Source organism: Artibeus jamaicensis, unplaced genomic scaffold (genome assembly GCF_021234435.1).
Source record: "Artibeus jamaicensis isolate MK-2021 breed Jamaican fruit bat unplaced genomic scaffold, CSHL_Jam_final contig_444, whole genome shotgun sequence".
In the NCBI taxonomy this organism is placed as follows: domain Eukaryota; kingdom Metazoa; phylum Chordata; class Mammalia; order Chiroptera; family Phyllostomidae; genus Artibeus; species Artibeus jamaicensis.
The window spans coordinates 9,280,295-9,303,008 of NW_026521831.1; the positions used below are offsets into that span (position 1 = coordinate 9,280,295).

At 42.7% G+C, this 22,714-nt stretch overlaps 1 protein-coding gene and 2 pseudogenes across 3 annotated transcripts in view; 2 read left to right on the forward strand and 1 right to left on the reverse strand.

Moving 5' to 3' along the window:
- Nucleotides 1-6,738: 6,738 nt before the first annotated feature.
- LOC119037922 (eukaryotic translation initiation factor 3 subunit E-like) lies at nt 6,739-9,246 on the reverse strand (annotated as a pseudogene).
- On the forward strand, nt 7,173-7,291 carry LOC119038000 (uncharacterized; annotated as a pseudogene).
- An 11,529-nt stretch (nt 9,247-20,775) lies between the features above and the next one.
- PPP4R3A (protein phosphatase 4 regulatory subunit 3A) overlaps nt 20,776-22,714 on the forward strand; it is a 36,905-nt gene continuing 34,966 nt past the window's right edge. For all 3 annotated transcript variants that reach the window (XM_037130120.2, XM_037130122.2, XM_037130123.2), the window contains exon 1: nt 20,776-20,917. In XM_037130120.2, coding sequence (XP_036986015.1) covers nt 20,776-20,917 — 142 coding nt within the window. The remainder of the gene's footprint in view (nt 20,918-22,714) is intronic.

The following is a 22,714-nucleotide window of genomic DNA, read 5'->3' on the forward strand; positions in this document are numbered from 1 at the left end:
AGGTGGCAGTTCAACTTTATTGCCCGGTACCATCAATTCATTTTTTTAACCATTTCTTTGTAGTATCTTATATCAGATTTCCACAAAACATGGATTTATTTCTCTTTCTTGGTCCATTTGTTGGTTTTGCCTTAGTACTCTGTTGTTTGGTCACTTTTTCACGTGTTGTATGTCAAAGACAAAAATCAGACAAGTAAAGAGATTGATTTTTTTACATGCAACCTGGGCAGCATCCAAGATCTAAAGATCAGAGCGTTTGGGGGGTGCATGTTTTTGCTTTAGACTTTTATCAGGAGTAAACAAGTTGCAGGGGTGTGATTTGTAGCTGGGCTTGTTTTTCAAGCAGGAGACGTCTCCATCAGTTATGTGAACAGGAAATGTTTTTCTCTGTGGTTAGTGTCAGGGGGCAAACAGTCTTAATCTTAGCAAATCAATCATGAGACAAAGACTGGGAACTTGGAGGGTCAGTGTCCGGCCTTGTCAGGCAGTTCTGGCAAAAGGGGACAGGTCTGTGATTGGCCTTGTCAGCGCCCCTCTTGATCAAGACAAACATCATCTGTCCGGGAGCATCCTCAGGAATTAGAGTGATCTCTGTGGGGCTTTGGTCAAGAGTCAGTGAAATGGTCCGTAGGGTCAGCAGTTTCTTGTTGACATTGTCCTTGGAGCAGTAGCTGAGCCATCTGTTGCTCTCAGAGGAGGTCTCTGTGGGTCTGAAGCTGAGAAAGGGAGCTGGAGACAGACGTTTCATTAGGAGGACAGTTATCAGAGAAAGCAGAAAACTGATTATTAGAGGATGTATTCAGGAGTAAAAAGCGAGACTCCAGACCAACGGGAATGGGTCTCATGGGTCCCAGGAAACTGGTGCAGAGAAGGTCCTTCGGTAGTGGGGTCAGGGCTGCGGCGGCAAAACAGTGAATTTCTCGGTTAGCATCTCAGATGTCTTTGCTTATGATGCAGAGTCAGAGAGGCTTAGGGGGACAAATACACAAAAACTAGGGTCCCTGAAGGTTTGTAGAGAAATGAAGAATAGGGAAGAACATGATAAGGAGGGGCAGAAATCAAGAGGTCAAGGGAGGGCATGGCTCAAGAAAGTCCTGAAACAAATGAACAGCAGAAAATAAAATAACGATGAGACGGATACGAAGGAGAACTAAGGAGGGGACTAGAGAGGAGAATCCTAGGGAGTCATGTTCCAGCGTCACAGGAGGAAGCTGACTCCCTCACGAGGTTACCTGCCTCTTCCTAAATTCGTGAGGGAGCAGTCTATCTCACGTCATTAGCTGCTTCGGGAGCTCTCCAAGGAGTCTCCATTTAAAGTCTCCTGTTGGGGTGAACTTTCCCACATTCAAAATAACACTTGTATTTTTAAAGTTGGAAAACATGAATACAAGGTTGAGGCCTGATGTTGTGCAGCGGCGTGAATGTTTAGGAAGAGAGTAAAAGGTTCTTCCTGCTTGGAATCAAGATTGGTCTTCCGGTGGTATCTTCCAGAAGACTAGCTCTTCCACCTGAAGATAGGGGCTGAGGTGGGATGTCTGGGGGAGAGGCAGGTTTGAACTACTGGTAATAAGTATGTATGAATGTATTGAATAGGACCTTGGTGGGCCTTTGAAATACAGACTGGATCAGATTTGAATCTCCCGTACTCCAGTAAGTGTGAGGCACCCTCATCAGCCTGACAGCAATTGTTTTATATAGAGGTAATCAATGTTAAGAGGAGAGTGAAGGTCAAAGGACCATCAGGGCCAAGGGCAAGACTTTGGGCCAGGCCAGGTTGAGTTCTGCAGTGTGGCTTCTAAGAGCACCGTTGACCCACCCTGTTCTTTGAGAACTGCAGATGGTGGAGACGACGCAGGTTTTGTGAGAGTGGAAGTGCTCACCGAATGTCCTGAATAACCTGAGCAAGAACGTGAGCTCCTCCATCACCAGGAACGAAGTGGCTTCCCCAAGTGGGAAAAACTCCTTCCGGCAGCAACTTAGCTAGAGTCGTGGCAGTTGCCTATGCGCAGGGAAGAGCTTCCAAGCCTTCTTTTTAGAATGCAGATTATGGTGAGAACATATTTGTGCCCATGAGACTTTGGGAGTTGAATCAAATCCCTTTGCAAGTGGATAAAGGGACCCGAAGGCAGTGGCTGTCATCCTTGCTCCACTTCTACATCTTCACCAGGATAATGTTTCTGGCCAATGGGACATGTTGAGGTACCTGACTGCCTAAGTATCCCGACCGATATTTGTGAAGGTCGGACCTGTAAGATTTGCTCTATGGTGATGTGTAATCTTACGGAGGCTGTGGACCAATTTGGTAACTTCTCCCCATAAATAGGAAGTGGAAGTGCCTGACCCACTGTGTAGAAAATGAGAGTGAAGTACCAAAAGACCGATGGCTTGTCGTGTTGTTAGGGATGCCTAAAGCATGTCCTTCCCTTTCATGCTTCTAAAGGGAAAAGGTCATGAGTTTCCATCTGGGCCTTAGGGAAATAAGCCAGGGCCTCAGTAAACCCCCGAGGCATGACGGTTTGTGCATATTGTTGACTTGTTCACAGGAAGGCAGAAAGATATCGTGAGCTGGGCTGATAAAAGCACAACGTAAGTCCAGGACTATAAAATGAATGGTGTGTGGGACAGAGGCCAGAGGGGCATGGGTTTAGGGACCAGAGGGAACCTGTCCTGTTTCTTGCGCACAAGCCTTGCGCTGGCCAGTACCCCTTGGCAGCAGCGGCTTCTTTACTGGGAGTATGGAACTCCCAGTGTTATAGAACTGGATATGGGGGCTCAGATCCCCTTGTCACAGAGGCTTGAGAACCTCGGAGGGCTTATTTCTACTTTTAGAGATTTGTTGTGGTGAACTCAGATGGCTTTATTTCCTTTCAAGAGACCCAGTCTCCTGGATTTGGCCTGTATGTAGGATGACCAAGTCCAAAGCGAATCAAGTATCTTAGTCTTCTCACAGTTCTAGAAGCTGAGAAGGCCGAGGTCAAGGTGCTGGCAGATTTAGTGTCAGTGGGAGCCTGCTCCCTGATTCACAGACAGCCATCTTTTAGCTGTGTCCTCACATCACAGAAGGAAGGAAGGAGTCCTCTGGGGTCCCTTTTATAAGGACACTAATTTCATTTATGACCAATAATCACCTCCCTAAGACCCCACCTTCTAACACCATCACACTGGGGGTTAATTTTCATCATACAAATTTTGAGGGAACAGACACGTTTGGTCTATAGAGGTACGTACAGGACCTAAGGAAGTTTCAGCACAAATAAGGTCAACGAGAATCATTAAAAGGCAAAGGTACGAGGCACAGAGTAAGGACCTTGAGGTTGAGGCCCTCAGGAGAGCAACGAATACTGAAATTCCAAGTGGGAAGTAAACATCTTCCCAGAAGTTTTCCTGGGTAGTGGACCCAAGCAGAAAGGTGATGGATATTTTCATTAGCTTGACTGTGGTGATGGTTTACTGGTGTGTACACTTGTCAACACCTAGCAAATGATACACTCTACATGTGTATTATATGTATCATGGCAGGTGTGGCATGTCCCTTCAAAGTGTCTCTGCTGTGTGTCACCAGCCCTCTGTTGTCCTGTGGGAATGTGAGCAGTGGGGCCAAATTTCCCAATCCCTCAAGAGAAATCAGAAATCCAGATCTTGATGTGAAATTTCTTAATTTTTACACTACATAGGCAAACTTAATGGGTCAGTGAGCTGGATTTGACCCTCAGATTAGTGGTTTGCAGCCTCTAATCCGAGGATGAAAAGATTCTCCTGGTAAGGGACTTAAGGTTTGGTTCACAGAAATCAGAAGTATGTTGGTTATTAAATTTTAAGTGACAATAGTGTCCCAGTGGTTCCTTGGGCCCTAAACTCTGATCTTAATTCCTTTCTCCTCCTTTAGAAACATAAAGATATTCTCAACTTCAAGTCTTTTTATTTATTTTTATTATTTTTATTTCATTATTTTTCAAGTTCAGTTTTCTGTCTATTTCTCCCATCCCAGCCCACCCTGCCCCATGCTCCCCACCTCCCTCCCATTTCCACCCCCTTAGTTATTGTCCCTGTGTCCTTTATACTTGCTGCTTTAAATGCCTCCCATTTTTTTCCCTTAAATCCCCTCCCCTCTTCCCTCTGGTTGCTGTCCCCTTGTTCTCTATTTTAGTGTCTTTGTTTTTATTTTGCTTGCTTGTTTGTTTTGTTGTTTAGCTTCCTGTTAAAGGTGAGATCATATGGTATTTGTCTTTCAACACCTGGCTTATTTCACTCAGCATAATGCTTTCCAGTTCCATCCATGTTGTTGCAAAGGGTACTAGTTCCTTCTTTCTTTCTGCTGCATAGAATTCCATTGTGTATATGTACCACAATTTTTTAATCCATTCATTTACTGACGGGCACCTAGGTTGCTTCCAGCTCTTGGCTATTGTAAATTGTGCTGCTATGAACATTGTGGTGCATAGGTTCTTTGAAATTGATGTTTTGGGGTTCTTAGGATATAATCCTAGCAGTGGAATTGCTGGGTCAAAAGGCAGGTCGATTTTTATTTTTCTGAGAAAATTCCATACTGTTTTCCAAAACTTCAAGTCTTTTTAAAATACAGCTCTCTGCCAGGCATTTTCACAGTTTATCAAAAGAGCCAACACGCTTCTATCATTTTTTTCTTTATCTTTTTTATCAGGTTCCCTGAGATGGTATTGGTTAATAAAATTATGTAGGTTTCAAGTGTATAATTCTGTGATGTGGCATCTGTATATTGCATTGTGTACCCATCCCCCAACGTTTTTTTCCTATTACTTAATGGTTTGAAACTCAAGGAGTTTTATGAATTTTCAAAAAGCTGACTCCAGAATTCAGAAACAGATCATTGAAATTCCTGGGTCAGGAGCTGGCAGATTGTTGAGGGATGACCATTCTAGTGAGGAACATCGCCACCTTCTGGCACAGACAGGAAACGCAACAGAAAACACCACAGGCAGCCACTTGGTGCAAAGCACTCAAATTGCAATTTCAGCATGTATACATTTTGACTAACAGCTTACATAAAAAAATCTGAGGATGGACACTGACAGGGGAATCTAGAATACAGGACAGGCCTCAGTGTATTCTGAGCGGGTACCCAGTTCCCCCGAGAGCAGGCATCCCTCACATTTCAGAGAGCACATGCCCGGTTTCCACGCGGCCTTATTTATTTTTGTGCGGGAGACACAGTGCCCATGTAGGCCACTCTTTTTGATAATGGTGTGACAGGAGGGTGTAACAGTCGTGGTTTAAGATACCATGAGGGAAGGTGGGAGAGTGAAAACATGTAAAGAATAACCTGGCCCCTTCACAATGTGACCTAAAGCAGCTCCCGAATGCAACCACACACTGATGTTTCTCTCCCTTTCTTTCTCCTTCCCTCCGCCTTTGTCTAAAATAAAATCTTTTTTTTTAAGGGTGCTTCCTAGATATTGTTAGGCTAATTGATGAAAACTGTCATCAATCATTTTTCCGCCGAAGACCTATACAGGATATGAAATTGTGGAAATAATCCTTTGAAGCATCCTGTCCCCAAAGAATGTGCGTGTGATCGTCCTGGAAAGAATCCTATGAACTTTACATGTAAATTAAATTCCTCTTCAGAAATCACAGTATTTTCACAGAATCTTTCCAGGGAGTGTTTTTTTCTTAAGTAAATTAACTGTAAAATTTTAAATATGAAAATTTTCAAATATTCAAATAGTTTCTGAACATACATGTTTATAATTTGTAGGCTAATAAAGAGGATGCCAACTTCTGAGCACATATTTTTCACTGTGTGTTTATTGGGTTTTTCATTTAGGACTATCAGTGGATTAATGACTGCATATTACTATGGCTATATGATTTAGACTGCTAAGTGGCATGTTGATACTGCTTAACAAATCATTTATAAAATGGCGTTTATAAATGGGAGCCTATTCAATCCTTGCAGTTAAGTAATGTTTACTATTCAGTTTCTAGCTAATCAATATTCTGTGTGACCTTACAATCTTCTGATGCTTAGCACTCAATATTCTTTTTCTTAAAAAATAGAGAATGATGGACTGGTGACTCTTTGGTTCACAGTTCAGTGCTTAATCCACTGAGCCACACCAGCAGTTTTAAACTTTTTATTTATTTTATATATATATTTTACTTATTATGCCATTACAGTTGTCCCATTTACCCCCTTCATTCTCCTCCCCCCTGCACACCCCCTCCCCCCTCCCCCCCTCCCCTTTTAGTTTATGTCCACGTGTCACAAGTTCTTTAGCTTCTACATTTCCCCTACTATTCTTGCCCTCCCCTGTCTGTTTTCTACCTACTGTCTATGCTACTTATTCTCTGTACCTTCTCCCCCCTTCTCCTTCTCCCACTCCCCTGTTGCTAACCCTCCATGTGATCTCCATTTCTATGGCTCCACTCCTGATCTAGCTGTCCTCTTAGTTTGCTTTTGTTTCAGGTGTGGCTGTTAATAACTATGAGTTTGCTGTTCTTTCCTGTTCATATTTTTATCTTCTTTTTCTTAGATAAGTCCCTTTAACATTTCATATAATAAGAGCTTGGTGATGATGAACTCCTTGAACTTGAGGCAACCACACATTGATGTTTCTCTCCCTCCCTTCCCCTCTCTAAAAATATATAAATAAAATCTTCAAAAAATAACAATAAAATCTATGTCATCCTTTACATAATGTTTTATTATTTTGTCTTTCCTTTATATATTTTTTTTAATCTTTTATTTACAGTTTTTCATTAGAAGGCAGAGTCCTGAGTTGCCCAGTTAGGAGACTCTTCCCTACTATTTAAGCTTCTTCTCAATATTCACAGCCAACATCTGGCTTCTAAATGAAAGGCTTTTGGTCTCTTCAAGCACTTGTTGATAGGCCAAGACTGCACTGGTGCTCATAACCATGTGACCTAATTTAGAACCAATCTTGGCATCCGGTCTTGCATCTCTAACCAAATTTAAATCCACCTTTCGGCTTCTTCTAGAGTCACGTTCAGTTCATCTGCCAACATGTTAATGCTGATATACTAGTGAATGTAAGTGACAAAAAGACTCAAATATGAAGAGACAGGCATTGTTAGTGAAGTCTCCAAGACAAGCCACCAAGAAGAATTCATTCACAAGCACAGGTTCACATTCCCTCAGCTTACTCGGAGCCTCATCAAAGTCAAAGTTAACCAGCTTTGCGCAGTGGCAGTATCGTAGCCAATGAGGTTTATCCGAGGCGTGATTATTGCTAATTGAAAGTCAAAGTTAACCATATAAACATTCAGCAAATTCTGTAACTGATTCTTTATATGTAAGACTCCTGCTGAATAACTTTGACTGGGTCTTTTAGCACCTGCTGGTGTCTTTGAACATCCTGGTTTGTTATAACTGCTTCAGTTAAATAGCAAAGTGTTGTGGACACATCATCCAAATCGCATTAAGAGACTGTGACTGGTAAAGGAAGAGATGAATAATGTTATCACGGCCTATGGGGTGGTTGAAGAAAACCAGTGAATGAGCCACGTTCACTGCTTAAGAGACTGGAGTGGAGAACTCACAGTTATAATCTTTTAACCATGTAAGGTCTTGCATGGCTGCATCCTGATTCTGTATTAAGTTTCAGAGGTCAGTTTTCCCTAGAGTGAACTCAACTCATTTCTATCTGTTGCTGGAACCAACACTCTACAGAAATAAAAATAATCTGCCACTCCAGAGTAATTCCCATATTCGTGTTGGAATGATGCATACCTGTAGAGTGTATCTAAATATTCTAGCATGAATGAATGAATGAATGAATGAATGAATGAATGAATGAATATTCCATCCTAAAAGTATGCTTGCCTACCAGGTAGTCAAACAGCATTTGACCACCTCTGATTGACTGAATTTGTCTTGTAGTTTTCAGATCTTCAAATATCTTCACAATTGGTTCCTTTTCTGCCTGGAGCTGTTTTAGTTTTGAAACAACTGGGTTTTTGTTTTTTTTTCTCAAAGCTTGAAGAATAGCATCCAAATACAGATTTTTATCTATAACCACAGCCAAGACTGCCATGTTGGTATCACTAAGAAGATCCAATTTTCTCTGTCATAATTCTTTTCCATTTTATAGCTTCTTTATGGAATGAAACTCAAGCCATGGAAAAACCAGACACAGATCCAAAAAGTGTGCAATGTGAGTAGTGAAGTTGTACTCAACCCTCTTGTCAAGAGACAAGAGACTCTAGATCTTAACTAAACCTTCTTTTTGTCTGACTTTTTTCTGATACCTTTCTGGCAGGGGAAGGGAGCACTGCCTCATTACTGCCAGGTGGAAGGAAAAGTTGGGGTTCATACCCAGCCTCCTCCTTTGGCATCCAAGCTGGGATGCCCCTCATTACTGCTGGGTGGGTATCACCATTCCAGCAGCCCAGAAGGCATCCCCCGATCCCCTTCTGTCTGGGAGGGTGGGAGGGTAGGGGTACTTAGAATCCATTTCTCCTCCCCTATTCTCACTGGAACTACTTTAATTCAAGAATTTGCCATGTCTTGCATAGTCTGGGACACTTTGTAACTGGACTCGCCCACTCTGTTATTACCTCTCTTCAATTCTTCCTCACAATGCTCCCAGAGTTATCTTTTAAAAACAAATCCAGTTATTACATTCCTCACCTTAAAATCCTTTCATGAATCCCTGTCCACTCTGGCATCTGAAGCAATGAAAGGCCTTCAGGATTTGGTCAGTGCAGAATTCCAGCACCATCTCACTCCACTTCAGACACCTCACTCCAGCCACAGAAAACTGTTTATCCCAGAATGCAGACCCTGACAGATCTGAGGCCCTGAGTCAAAAAGAAAACAAGGGGAAAATACCACAATAATTTTTCCCTTCTATTTCCTCCCCCTCAACAATCTCATGCCATTCCTCCCACTGACTGGGCCCAACCAGAAGCTGAAGCCACAGGACAAGAGAGCCTGTGTGACCCACTGCCTGGGGATCAGTCCTTGGGCACAGAGCAGAGCAGGGCAGGGAGGGGCAGCCAAATGGAGAATAACCAGCACATTGAACTTCAAGCCAACCTAAGTAGCTATGAACCAAAAGTTTCTTTCCTGCCAGACACCATTCTTATCCCCCAAGATCATGAATTTTTTTTCTGACACAGTTCATCAGTGTGCGAATTCCAGCATCCCAGGTCTCAACTCAAATAATATTAAGTGTGTTATACAAAATCCCATTTTTTAATGGATAGCACCATCATCTTGCTCTCCATGGTTTTAGATTTCTTCATAGCTCAAAAAGGAATGAGATAGTTATGCCCATAGTCAAAATCTGGCTGGTGTAAGACAGGTGGTTAAATACATGCCCAACTTTTCTTACTGACCAAAAACATCTTTTCATCCCATTTACAAGAGCCATTTCTTAGACTGTAGAATGTATTACATTTTTAAGACTGGAATAAATAGATTTAAAGAGTTTTATAATAAAAAATCTTTCTTCTGATATGCTCCTTATGTTTCATAGAACTCTTTACTTAAGTAGATGCAATGATTGTATGAAATGAATTTTTGAGCAAGCACGACCTAGACCTCAAATGTCTGCCTCAGGTTCCGAGACCTGATTTGGGAAATATATGTCAGATCTATTAAACCAACCTTACAGGGACTGTGGAGATACTTTGTAGTATTAGACTTCTGTATGTGTGTTTGTGTATTTTACAAAGGTGGTCTTGAAATTTTTGCATAGTTAAACTTGACTTTTATTGATGAAATTATTTTGAACCGAAGTTGGATCACAGAAAAAAATGGAGAGATGATGATTGGCCTAATGAGGGCCTAAAGAAGGGTCTACGCATGAGCACAGGCCCTTCTTTCTATCTGTGTCTGAATGGGAACGGTTTTCTCTGAGAGGGAATTAAAGGTCAGCGGCCCTCCCACAGACTCTCTGCAGGACTGGTCAGAGTTGGGCTTGCAGAGCGACTGTGGGAAAGGGGAGAACTGAAGCACCGTTGAAGTCAAGGCATCTTAGCTAAGGTATCAAAGAAAGCAAAACCTGAGACTTGAGATCATTTGCAAAGAGACTCGAGAAAGAGTATTTTGTTGGGGAGCGTGATTCCATGGAGAAGAGAAAGGAGGAGGGGTACTAGGTAGAGAAGGAGGAGAAGCCAATATAGGGAGGTGTTAGCAAACATGGCCACTGCCATGGGTGGATCCCACAGGACCTTTAGTCCGAGGGATAAAAGGGAAGCATTTGGCCACTGGCTTCCATGTCTCTTAGTCAAAATCGACCCCATGGAGTGTTAATTCCCCTACACTTCTGAGTTATGTGTTCATGAGCACAGGGCCGTTCACACAACATCCCCACACTATATAGGCAGCCCTATACCACACCCTTCTAACTGAGTTGTTCAAGAGTAAGGATATTTCTCACCCAGTAACAGTCTGAGAAATCCAGCCAGTGTCTGGATTGTCCTGACTTCCGTCAAGTACCACCTAACCACTGTGCTTGGCGGTAAGGAACAGGATTTCGGCATCTTTTGAGTATAAACACATAATTCTCAAATACAGAATTAGAATATTTGGGATGACAAAAAGTAAATCACCACCAAACATTTTATTTCTGGTTTAAATATAGCTAAATAAAGAAATTGGATACTTTCATGTTGATATCACCATCCCTGACCAACTATCCTACCTTTTTTAGTTATTAACAGGTGGAAAAAGAAACTGAAAATAATGAATGCCTGGATGCATTTTACATGCAGAATATACTTATATTATTTCCTCTTTGTCACTAATCTGAAAAATTATCTACCATATAGCACTCTCTGAAAAGAAGAAGCCCTTGTCATCTGGACACCGGAGATATTAATATTAATACAATTCAGGTTTTAGGGGTCACCTGACCATCTCTCATTAATCTTCAGAATAATATCCAAACACTTTAGAATGGCATTTCAGAATTTCACACCTGTGCCACATACTCTTTTTCCCCCTAATTTACTACTTTTCCCAGCTTGCACTCTCTAGCTATGCTAATCTGCTTAGCTTCCTAAATTGACATAATGTTCCTTTCTGCTTGCTACTTTTTCTCATAATCCTGTCATCTCAGATGCTCTGTCCCCCTTTCCCTTAACATCAAACTCTTCAAGTCTCAACCAATGCTGCCTCTTCTACAAAACTCTTCTCCGATCCCTACAATTGTCATTTTTATCACAACTTCTGTGCTCATTCAGTGCATGACTTGTTTAACACGTATTTTGTTGTAAGCTAGTCTGTGATCGGTTACTAGGCCAACTTCTTTCTTAAAAAAAAATTTAAAATGTTTTTGTTGATTTTATAAGCAGAGGAAGAAAAGAGGAAAGAGAAAGAGCTAGAGAAACATTGATTGGTTGCCTCTGCCTGGACCAGGGATTAAACCCACAACCTAGGTTATGTGCCCGGACTGGGAGTTGAACTCCCAACCTTTTGGTGTATAGGACGATGCTCCAACCAACTGAGTCACACTGGCTCGTCCTACATCAAGTCCCTAATTAGGCAGTTTAGCATTCAGCTCAATAAATATCTACTACACACTAACCAAATTCCAGGCAATGTATCTGATTTTGACTGTACAGAAGAATAAGAGAAAGTCCTGCCTTCAAGGAACTTCCCAGCTAGTAGAAGAATTAGGCATATAAATAAACCAACCATGTACAGGTGACAATATAAGTAATGAAAAGACACAGGAGTGTTACAAAAGAAGGGATGATTACAATTGTCTGGGATGGGAGCCGTCTGAGAAGTCTAACAGAGGAGGTGATGCCTTTGGAGGATTTTGAAGGAAACGAGGTGGAAAGGACATTCTGTCTAGACAGAGGCGCAAGGCCTGGGGACACAAAGCACAAGCTGCTGTTTGGGGAGCTAGAGGCAGTCGACATTCCTGCACTGTAAAATTCGAGGGGCAAGTGATAAATCATGAAGGCAAATGCCGACTGTGACCTTTGGGTAAAATGACAATTTGTCAAAGTTTCTTTTTTGAATTTTTATTTACTTATTTTTGTTGTTCAAGCACAATTGTCTCCATTTCCACCCCACCACGCCCCCCACCCCACCCATCCCTGCCTCCCACCCTCAAACCTACCCACTTTGCCTTTGTCAATGTGTCCTTTAAACATGTTTCTTGTTGGCCTTTCCTCTCTTTCCCCCCACTATCCGTCTCCTTCCTCCCCTCTGGTTACTGTCAGTTTAGTCTTTATTTCAATGTCTCTGGTTATAATTTTCTTGCTTGTTTGTTTTGTTGACTAGGTTGCACTTATAGGTGAGATCATATGGTATTTGTCTGTTACCACCTGGCTTATTTCACTTAAGCATAATGCTCTCCAGTTCCACCCATGCTGTCATGAAGGATAGGAGCTTCTTCTTTCTTTCTGCTGCATAGTATTCCATTGTGTAAATGCACCATGGCTTTTTTATCCATTGATTTACTTACTGGTGGGCACTTAGGTTGCTTCCAGCACTTGGCTATTGTAAATTGTGCTACTATTTGTATTAGTGTTCCAGGATTCTTAGGGTATAATTCCAGCAGTGGGATCGCTGGGTCAAAAGGCAATTCCATTTTTAGTTTTCTGAGGAAATTCCATACTGTTTTCCACAGTGGCTGCACCAATTTGCATTCCCAACAGTGCACTAGGGTTCCCTTTTCTCTACAACCTCTCCAACACTTGTTGTTTGTTGATTTATTTATGATGGCCATTGTGACCAGGGTGAAGTGGTATCTCACTGTGGTTTTAATTTGTATCTCTCTGATGGCTAGTGATGCTGAGCATCCTTTCACATGGCTTTGGGTCCTCTGTATGTCCTCCTTGGAGAAGTATCTGTTCAGGTCCTTCACCTATTTTTAAATTGGGTTGTTTATCTTCCTGGAGTGGAGTCATGTGAGTTCTTTATATATTTTGGAGATCAAACCCTTGTCCGAGGTATCATTTGCAAATATATTTTCCCATATGGTTGGTTCTCTTTTCATTTTACTGCTGTTTTCTTTAGCCATGCAGAAGCTTTTTATTTTGATGAAGTCCCGTTTGTTTATTCTTTCCTTTATGTCCCTTGCTCTAGGAGACATATTAAAAGTATTGCTGTATGGAATATCTGAGATTTTCCTGCCTATGTTCTCCTCTAGGACTTTTATGGTGTTGCAACTTATATTTAAGTCTTTTATCCACCTCGAATTTATTTTTCTGTATGGTGTAAGCTGGTGGTCTAGTTTCATTTTTCCTGCACGTAGCTGTCCAGATCTCCCAACACCATTTGTCAAAGAGGCTATTTTTAGTCCATTTTATGCTTCTGCCCCCTTTGTTGAATATTAATTGACCACAGAGACTTGGGTTTATTTCTGGGCTCTCCATTCTGTTACATTGGTCTATGTGTCTGTTCTTATGCCAGTACCATACTGCTTTGATGACAGTGGCCTTGTAATATAGTTTTATATCAGGTATTGTGATCCTTCATACTTTGTTCTTCTTCCTCAAAATTGCTGCAGCTATTTGGGGTCACTTATGGTTCCATATAAATTTTTGAAATGTTTGTTCTATACTGATTAATATGTCATTGGTATTTTAATAGGGATGGGGTTGAATCTATAAACTGCTTTGGGTAGTATGGATACTCTGATGATGTTAATTCTTCCGATCCATGAACACAGTATATGCTTCCATTTATTTGTGTCTTCCTTGATTTCTTTCTTCAGTGTTGTGTAGTTTTCTGATTACAGATCTTTACCTCCTTGGTAAGGTTTATTACTAGGTACTTTATTTTCTTATTATTATAGCAAATGAGAGTTTTTTCCCCTGATTTCTGATTCTGGTATTTCATTGTTGGTGTATAAAAATGCCTTCAATTTCTGAATATTAACTTTGAATCCTGCTGTTTTGCCAAAGTCACTTATTAGGTAGAGTAGTTTTTGGGCGGAGGCTATAGGATTTTCTATGTGCACTATCATGGCATCTGCAAACAGTGATAGTTTTACTTCCTCACTTCCAATATGAATGCCTTTTATTTATTTTTCTTATCTGATCGCTCTGGCTAGGACTTCCAATACTATATCGAATAGAAGTGTTGAAAGCAGTTATATTTGTCTCGTTCCTGATCTCAGTGGGAAAACTTTTAGTTTTTGTCCATTGAGTATGATGTTGCTTGTAAGTTTCTCATATATGGCCTTTATTATGTTGAGATGTGCTACCTCTACTCCCACTTGGCTGCGTGGTTTTTTTTTTGTCATAAATGGGTGCTATTTTTGAAGAGTGTCTATGATATGCTGCATATCACTGTAGGTAAGGACACATTTTTAAAAATACACAATTCTAACAGCAGGGAATTTGTGCTTTGGAGTGAAAGAGAAGCATTTAAATAAGTAATTACCCAGATACTTAAGCTACCCACCTGTTCTTTTTAATATATATTTAGTAAAATAATGACTGCTATTTTTCCTGCTCATCTATATTATTATTCACGGGGTCACACACATAAATGACTATTTCTAAGACTAGGGTTATACATGTATTATGACAGTACAACATGAATAAAGCTCTTGGTTAATTAATACAAATTAAGCAATATCGCAGACTTTTGCTCCTTTTATTAGAGATCTACATCAGTGAGGTACTAATTGGGTTTCCAGCAGGGATGTTTATCACTACTACAACACCGTACTTTTAGGATGGCTTGTATTTATCAAATTATTGATGAAAAGGAATGACAAACACATATGGAATCCATATAAAAAGCTATTTGAGAAAAAGAACAAGCTACCTTTCTCTTTCTTTAAAAATATATTTCTTGGCCCTGGCTGGTGTAGCTCAGTGGATTTAGCATGGGCCTGTGAAGCAAAGGGTCGCCGGTTCAATTCCCAGTCAGGGCACGTGCCTGGGTTGCAGGCCAGGTCCCCAGTAGGGGACACATGAGAGGCAACCACACATTGATGTTTCTCTCCCACTCTTTCTCCTTCCCACCCCCACCCTCTAGAAATAAGTAAATAAAATACTAAAATGTATATATACATATACATATTTTTGGATAACAATCTGCACAATGAAAAGAACAGAGAACTAATCATTGTAATTCCAGTTGTGACTTCCATTCCCTAGAAGTATCTTAAATAATTTCCAAGCATGCCAACTGAATGACAGACTTACGGAATTTCCCTTCAATTCAACTTGTTCTTTGTAAATGTATTTGCCACTTGTTTTGCTTATTGTTAACACATGAAGAGTTGCTAGTCAGCATTTCATGAGGATGTTTTTATATTTAAAGAAATGAATCGTGAAGCCCTGGCTGGTGTAGCTCAGTGGATTGAGCATGGGCCTGAGAACCAGACAGTCGTGGTTCGATTCCCAGTCAGGGCACATGCCTGGGTTGCAGGCCGGTTCCCTGCAGGCCAGTTCTCAGCAGGGACGCACCAAAGGCAACCATACATTGATGTTTCTCTCCCTCTCTCCTTCCCTTCCCCTCTAAAGATAAATAAATTAAATATTTAAAAAAACATAAAAAAAAAGAAATGAATTGTGAATGGTAGTGAATTTTAAGCTGGCAAAATCTTTTTGTTGTTCCAGCTTTTACCTAAAACTATCTTTATTTTTCTAATTTGTTCATGATAACATTATCAAGGGTGAAAAATGTAATTTTTCCCCAGATAGGACACACCAAGTTAACTATTTACATAACTTATAAAAAATAGTTTAGAACAAAAATGGATGGTTAGTGGCACATTTTTCTGCTGGGTTTTAATGATTTTTCACCTGTGGTAATAAAATACTTGTAACATCATAAAAATGCTAATGTGGCTTTGGCTGGTGTAGCTCAGTGGATTAAGTGCGGGCTGCAAACCAAAGGGTCGCTAGTTTGATTCCCAGTCAGGGCACATGCCTGGGTTGTGGGCCAGGTCCCTAGCATGGGGCATGTGAGAGGCAACCACACATTGATGTTTCTCTCTCTTTCTCCCTCCCTTCCCCACTCTCTAAAAATAAATAAATAAAATCTTTTAAAAATGCTAATGTGTGGTCATGTTGGCACATGTCTTTATGGAGACAGCGTGATTTCTAGTATTCTTACCACCACTGCTGCACACCTATGGAATGTGAAAGCTGGGAGTGTCCTTAATGGCCATCTTATCAGGATTAGAAAACCAAGGCCCAGAGAGGTGAAGTGTCTCGCATTAGACCACCAGTTTAGTGGCTGAGCCACAGTGGGGCTCAGATCTTTTGGTGCCATGCCTTCCCACCCTACAGATCCCATTATCTTCTCTGTCCAACATGGAGGTCATCTGAGAGGCTGGTGCATTCTGGGGCGGGGCAGTGCACAACCCGGCAGCCTAGTCCTTGTTCTTTCCGGGGTTTTTAGTCTAAAGCAGGAGACACTACAAAAGGATAAACGCAAATGCCTAAAGGTAAGTAACATAGAGTAGGTGTGAATATTACATGATGAATGGACCCTACTGCATACTTTCCAAGTCTATGTTATGCATGGAGGTGAAGGTACATGAGTCCCAGGAAAAAGCTTTGTGTTTAAAGCATTGTATCATAGACAAGTGCTGGAAGCAACCTAGGTGCCCATCAGTAAATGAATGGATCTAACAATTGTGGTACATTTACACAATGGAATTCTATGCAGCAGAAAGAAGGAGCTCCTACCCTTTGCAACAGCATGGATGGAACTGGAAAGCATTATGCTGAGTGAAATAAGCCAGGCGGTGAAAGACAAATACCACATGACCTCACCTTTAACAAGAACCTGAACAACAAATCAAACAAGCAAGCAAAATATAACCAAAGACACTGAAATAGAGAACAGGCTGACAGGGACCAGAGGGGAGAGGGGAGAGGGGAGGGAATTTCAGGGGAAAAGGGGAAGGGTTTACAGGAACAAGTATAAAGAACACATGGACAAAAATTAAGGGGGGGTGGAAATGGGAGGGAGGTGAGGAGCACTGGGGGGGATGGGCTGGGATGGGAGTAAAAGAAAACTTGAACAACAATTAAAATAAATAAATTAAAAAATAAAGCATTGTAACTTTTTAAATCCTTCCAATCTTAGAAGATATTATTATTCCTACCTTATAGGTGAGGAAACTGAGGCACAGAGAGGTTAAGAAATTTTGAATGTCAGGTAGCTTCTAAGAGGCAGGACCTGGACTCAAAATACAACACCCACTGATGTGTATCTTAATATTTTGTGACTTGCACCCCCCCTTGTGGAACTCCATTAGGAATTTCCTTAAATGGTCTTACCATTTGTGCATGCCATATGATTAAGTGACTACATGAAGTACTTATTTACTATTGTGATAATCTTGTGTCAATCAAACAGTAATCTAGGTATTGCTGGGAGGGCATTTTGTAGATGTGATATTAAGTAGATTATTCTCAGTAATCTGGGCGGGCCTCATCCATTCAGTCCAAAGGCCTTGCTACCAAAACTAAGGTTTCCCTGTAGAAGTAAAAATGCTATCTGTGGACTGCAGGGTCAGCTCCTGCTCAAGGACTTCCAGTGCCCTGCTGGCCTGCCCTATGTATTTCAGACTTGCCTAGCCTACCACTCGATCATATAAGCAATTCCTCCAAATCTCTTTCACTGTAGAAATATCCTGCTGGTTGTTTCTCTGGGAGGAACTGGACTGATACAACTCAACTGCTATTTAAGATATTATACAGCAAACATAATTGTTAATATTTCTTGTAATATATATATATATATAAAACTTTTAATCTTTTTATTTAATAAAAAATCCCTGCTATTTAATTTACACTAAATGTATATTATTTAAAAATGTATGATTCCCCCCCCACACACACACACACAAATTAGTTCATGTTTGGTTTGGTAATCGAGTAAACAATAACACGAGCAAATTTAATGATGTCATCCTTGCTGGTGTGGCTCAGTGGATTGAGTACCTGCCTGCAAAAACCAAAAAACTGGACCCTGGCTGGTGTAGCTCAGTGGATTGAGTGCGGGCCTAGGAACCAAAATACCAAGGTTCGATTCCCAGTCAGGGCACATGCCTGGGTTGCAGGCCAGTTCCCAGCAGGGATGCACGAGGGGCAACTGACTGATGTTTCTCTTTCTCCCTCCCTTCCCTTCACCCTAAAAATAAATAAAATCTTTAAAAAAAATGATATCTTACTGTGCCAAAGTGGACAAAATTATTGCTATGCCCTGATGCTTACACTTTACTTTTTACAAAAAACAATTGCTTGCTTTTTTAAAAATAATTTTCAGTTTTGTTTGTAAATAATGGAACTCTCACGCTGCCCTTTCAAGCACTTCTTTGCGTTTCACGTGGTGGGAGAGGAGAAGCCCAAGTTCTGATTTTAAAACTGACACTCCTTCGTCCTGGGAAACCGCTCAGCCCTGCTAATGCCATCAGGGCCTCTTGCTTGAGTAGATGTTTATAACAAACTACCTTGCAAGTTTGATACGAAATTCCTGGCAGTGTTAAAACACCTGAACCGGCCATAAGGGTAGACAGAGGCACATGTGGTTGCTGAGCACTTGAAATGTGGCTACGGGAACTGAATTAAACTCAATTTCTGTTAAATTTTACATTGAATTGACGGTTGATTCATTTTTAGAAACCCAGTATGTTTGATATAACAGTATGTGAATCTTTTTCAATGGCAAATTTAATAAAGTCTAAATACAGGTCAGGTAGTACCAATGAAAATTTTGCATCCAAATAGAAACTTGCACTAAGGGTAAAAAACACGTTGCATTTTAAGCTTAGTACCAAAAAAAAAAAAAGAAACCCCCAAACAAAAACAAAACAAAAAAAGGAATTTAGAGAAGTATTTGAGATCTTGCTCCCTGGCATATGTCTTTAGCTCAAATAAACTCTCACAAAAATTTTTAGAGAGAAAAGGTGGAACGAAGGGAGAAAAATATCTCATTAAGATTTTATTTACTGTTAGAAGAGATTGCATTTGATTAAATACATTAAATAATTCAGCGGTTTCTTCGTACTTTTTAAAAGAAGTGATTACTATAAAATTTAAAATTACGAATGGCTCTCATTCTCTTTCTAGTGGACAGCAATGACCTAGAAGGCCTGGCAAATGGAAACGGAGGCATAAGGAATTAAGTTCTTCCGAAGACCGTTAACATGTAACGTTGAGCCCTGGCTGGTGGGGCTCAGTGGGTTCAGGCCAGCCTGGGGGACCCAGAGGTTGATGCTTCCTTCCCTTCCGAGCCAGATCCCGGTGGGGGGCGTAGGAGAGGCAACCACGCAATGGATGTTTCTCTCACACATCAGTGATTCTCTCCCTCTTCCTCTGTCTCTAAAAAGTAAATCTTTAAAAACAAACAAGTAAACTTGAGAATTACTCATCCTGATTACACAGTATCGTGTGTTGTTTTTGTAAATTCCTCAAGTTCTTTTTTGCAGCACGGAGGACTAGAATAATCGTTTTATTCTATCCTTTATCCCAATAAAGGATAAAGAAATGGATGTAGCAGCTGAATTGTAAGGTGAGGTTTCAGACTTGTCACTTTCTGGGCTTGTCCTCAGGCTCAGAAAATGCAAGCTGTCCCAAGTTTCTAGGCTCGCCACAGCACTGCAGCTCCCAAGGCAAGTGGATGTCCGCTCTGCCAAAAGCTGTGGCCTTCGCCGGAAGGTTTTCCTCCTAAAGGGCAGCCGCCGACACCTCGGTGCTCAGGTTCCGAGCCCAGGGCCAAAAGCGGCCCGGAAAAGACAATCGTAGAGATGGACGTGCCTAACAACCACAGGCCAAAGTCGCTGGGCGGGTGGACAGCGAAACACAAGACTGCAGCAGGCCGACTAAAGAATGTCAGACACCAAGCGCGCCATTAGCAGAGACCGCAGAATCACTCGCTCCGCCCCCCACACTCTGGCTTAATCCCCGGGCGAGGCTGATGACGAACACAGGGCGCGACGCACGCACGCGCCGCCGTACTCGCACGACGGTGCGTGCCAGGAGCGCTAGGGAGCCCCGGCCGTCACCGGCGCGACCAGCGTTTCCCCTCCTCCGCACCCTGTGCTCCCGCCACCTCGCCAACTCCGCGCCCGCCTCCTGCCTCCGTCCTAGGCCTTCGACGCAGCGAGGCTCCCGGCCTTGCCCCTGTCTCTTTAAATGGTGGGGTCAGCGGGCCGCCCCTGCAGCGGCTGCCTGGGTGGCCCCGCGCGCCGCTATTGAGGGGCGAACCAAGATGGCGGCGGCTTTGGCTCCGTGAGGAAGACGGAAGAGGCGGTGGCAGCGGCGGAGGAACGAGACTTCCAATAGGCCTGGAGCGCTCGGCGCCTGGGGGCTCTAGGAGTCGCCTGCGCAGCGGAGGCGCCTGCAACGGGATCAGGCGCTTGTCGGCATCGGACACTTGAAGCAGGCGAGAGGAGCAGAGCCACCGGCTGCGGTGGCAGAGCCAGGTAGAAGGAAGGAAAACATGGCGGCGACGGCCTGAGGAGGCGGCGGTGGCGCGGGAAGCGGCTTCGCGGACATCATGGTGGAGTCGGGAGCAGGGCAGTGACCGGCGCCCCGACTTTCTATAGCGGCGGGGCGGGAGGCTGCGAAGCGCTACGCGCCCCCTCGGGGCCGCCGGGTTCGCCGGGCCTGGACAATAGCGCCGAGGTATCGGAGGCAAGAAAAAGCGGGGGCCCAGAGTTCGGGTCCGGGAACGGGCCATGCGGGCGGCAGCACGGCCCCGCGGCGGCCAGCGGTGGCAGTGAAGCCGGGGAGCCCTCTGCTTGCGGGCGTCCTCCCGTCTCGGCTCCCGCTTACCCCGGACCCCCTTCCCGGGCGACTCCGGCGGGGCCTCTGCCCCGGCCCCTGGGCGGCACGATGACCGACACCCGGCGGCGGGTGAAGGTTTACACGCTCAACGAGGACCGGCAGTGGGACGACCGGGGCACCGGGCATGTGTCGTCAGGCTACGTGGAGCGGCTGAAGGGCATGTCCCTGCTTGTCAGGGCTGAGAGCGACGGTAAGTGAACCCCTATGCGGTGGGACGCGCGCCTTCCACGACCCTGGGCCACCTCCCTGGTTCTTCTGAGCCAGTGGCTCTCTTACTACGAGGACGGAGCGGGGGCGACTGCCGCCTCGGGGGAGGGCGGGCCACCGGCACCACACTCCCGTCGGAGCTGCACGGAGAGCGCCCAGGACGTCTCTTACCGAGTGTCTCGTGGTACTTGGGGGTACGAGCGGAGCCGGGCACGTTTGGGCTGTGCCGCCCTGGCGTGGGGAGAGGCTGGGGACTTGGGATCGTCGTCCGGACTGTGCTGTTCTTTCGCGCTACGGTGACCTTGAAAAAGGCACTCCTTAGTGCACCCATCTGTAAAGCAGGCGTGAAACTTTTTTCGGAGGTAAGAAAGTTCTCAGCTGTTTCACTCTTTGGAAAACATTTCGCTGTGCATTAAAAAACAAAAACACTTCTTCATCTTTCTGACCCTGTTGCAGGTTGGCAACACCGGTTCAAGGTTCTGGCAACTCAGCGGGCAGCAGAAAATAAAAGCATGCCTCTTTTCCGTGAGAAGATTAGATTTGTGCTCCCCAGTGTTCGGTTGTTTTTTTTTGTTTGTTTGTTGTTTCTTTTTTTGCAATAGTAACGCAGAATTTTGTGTGTTTCACTGCGTAGACATCTTGCAAGTTTGGAATCACTTTATGTCAGCTTTTTTGATTGCTTAAAAGTACATTCACTGTTTGGTTCAGTTAACAGGTGGGGAAGTGGGGAAAAGTTGGCAGGTAATCTTTAAAACCATCCCAATCTGCCCTGGTGCCTGTGCTTCATGTGTTTGGAAACAGCCCTCAAGGTTCAAAGACCAGTTTGTTTAAAATTAATGTTTCACATTTTTAGAGACTTACCCACTTTTATGATTTCCACTTTCCTCTGGGCGTGCGGTGAATTTTACTTTAAGAAAATGTTCATGTCAGATAAAACTTTTCAAATCGTTTTTCCTGGATTTGAAAATTTGCCTTAATTCATGTGTAATTTTGTAGTAGCTGTTTAAGTTTATTATGATTGTAGTTACTCTGTGTCTGAATTATTACAAACTTGTTTCGAAGAATTTTAATTGGACTGTCTTGAAGACTCTGGGAACATTGATTTTCAATTTGAATTGAAAAACTAATTTGGGGTATATTGCCAACAGGTGATCTTAATTTGGCTACCCAAAATAACCTAAAACTGGAGAAAAAAAATCTTTCCTTTTGGGAACATTTAAAGGGTCCTGAATGCATCAGGCATATTTTTCTGAGGCCTATTAAAATAGATGTTTGAGTGTCAGGTGTTAGTGTGCTTTTGTATCTATTACAGAGTAACCAACCACTCCAACCTCCCTATCTTGGGATGCTTGCAAAACGTGTTAGGTAGTAATGTGGAAAGCATGGGCTTTGTCTCGGTTCAGTTAACTTCTGAGATGAAAGTGTATGTAGGTTTGACAGCAAGTCTCATCTCATAATTTAAGATAAAACCTTTTCATGTGTGTAATTGGACTCATTATACAGAATCTTTTGTTTAAAGTATTTTTAAGCATTAAGTCCCAATGTGACACTGTTGTAGGGAATCATACTCTTCTAACATAATACAGGAATCTTTTTTTTCCTTGTTTTTATTTGCACCACTTTAGAGATAACCCCCAGCCTCCCCTCCCTTTCTTTGGAAGGTTTGGGACCCTGCAATGAAGCAGGTTAAATGGCGGAAGAAAACAGATTTAATTTTTATCTAATAGGGAAAGAGAAATGAAGTAAGTTAACATGTGCCCTTGTTAAATTTACATTGTAA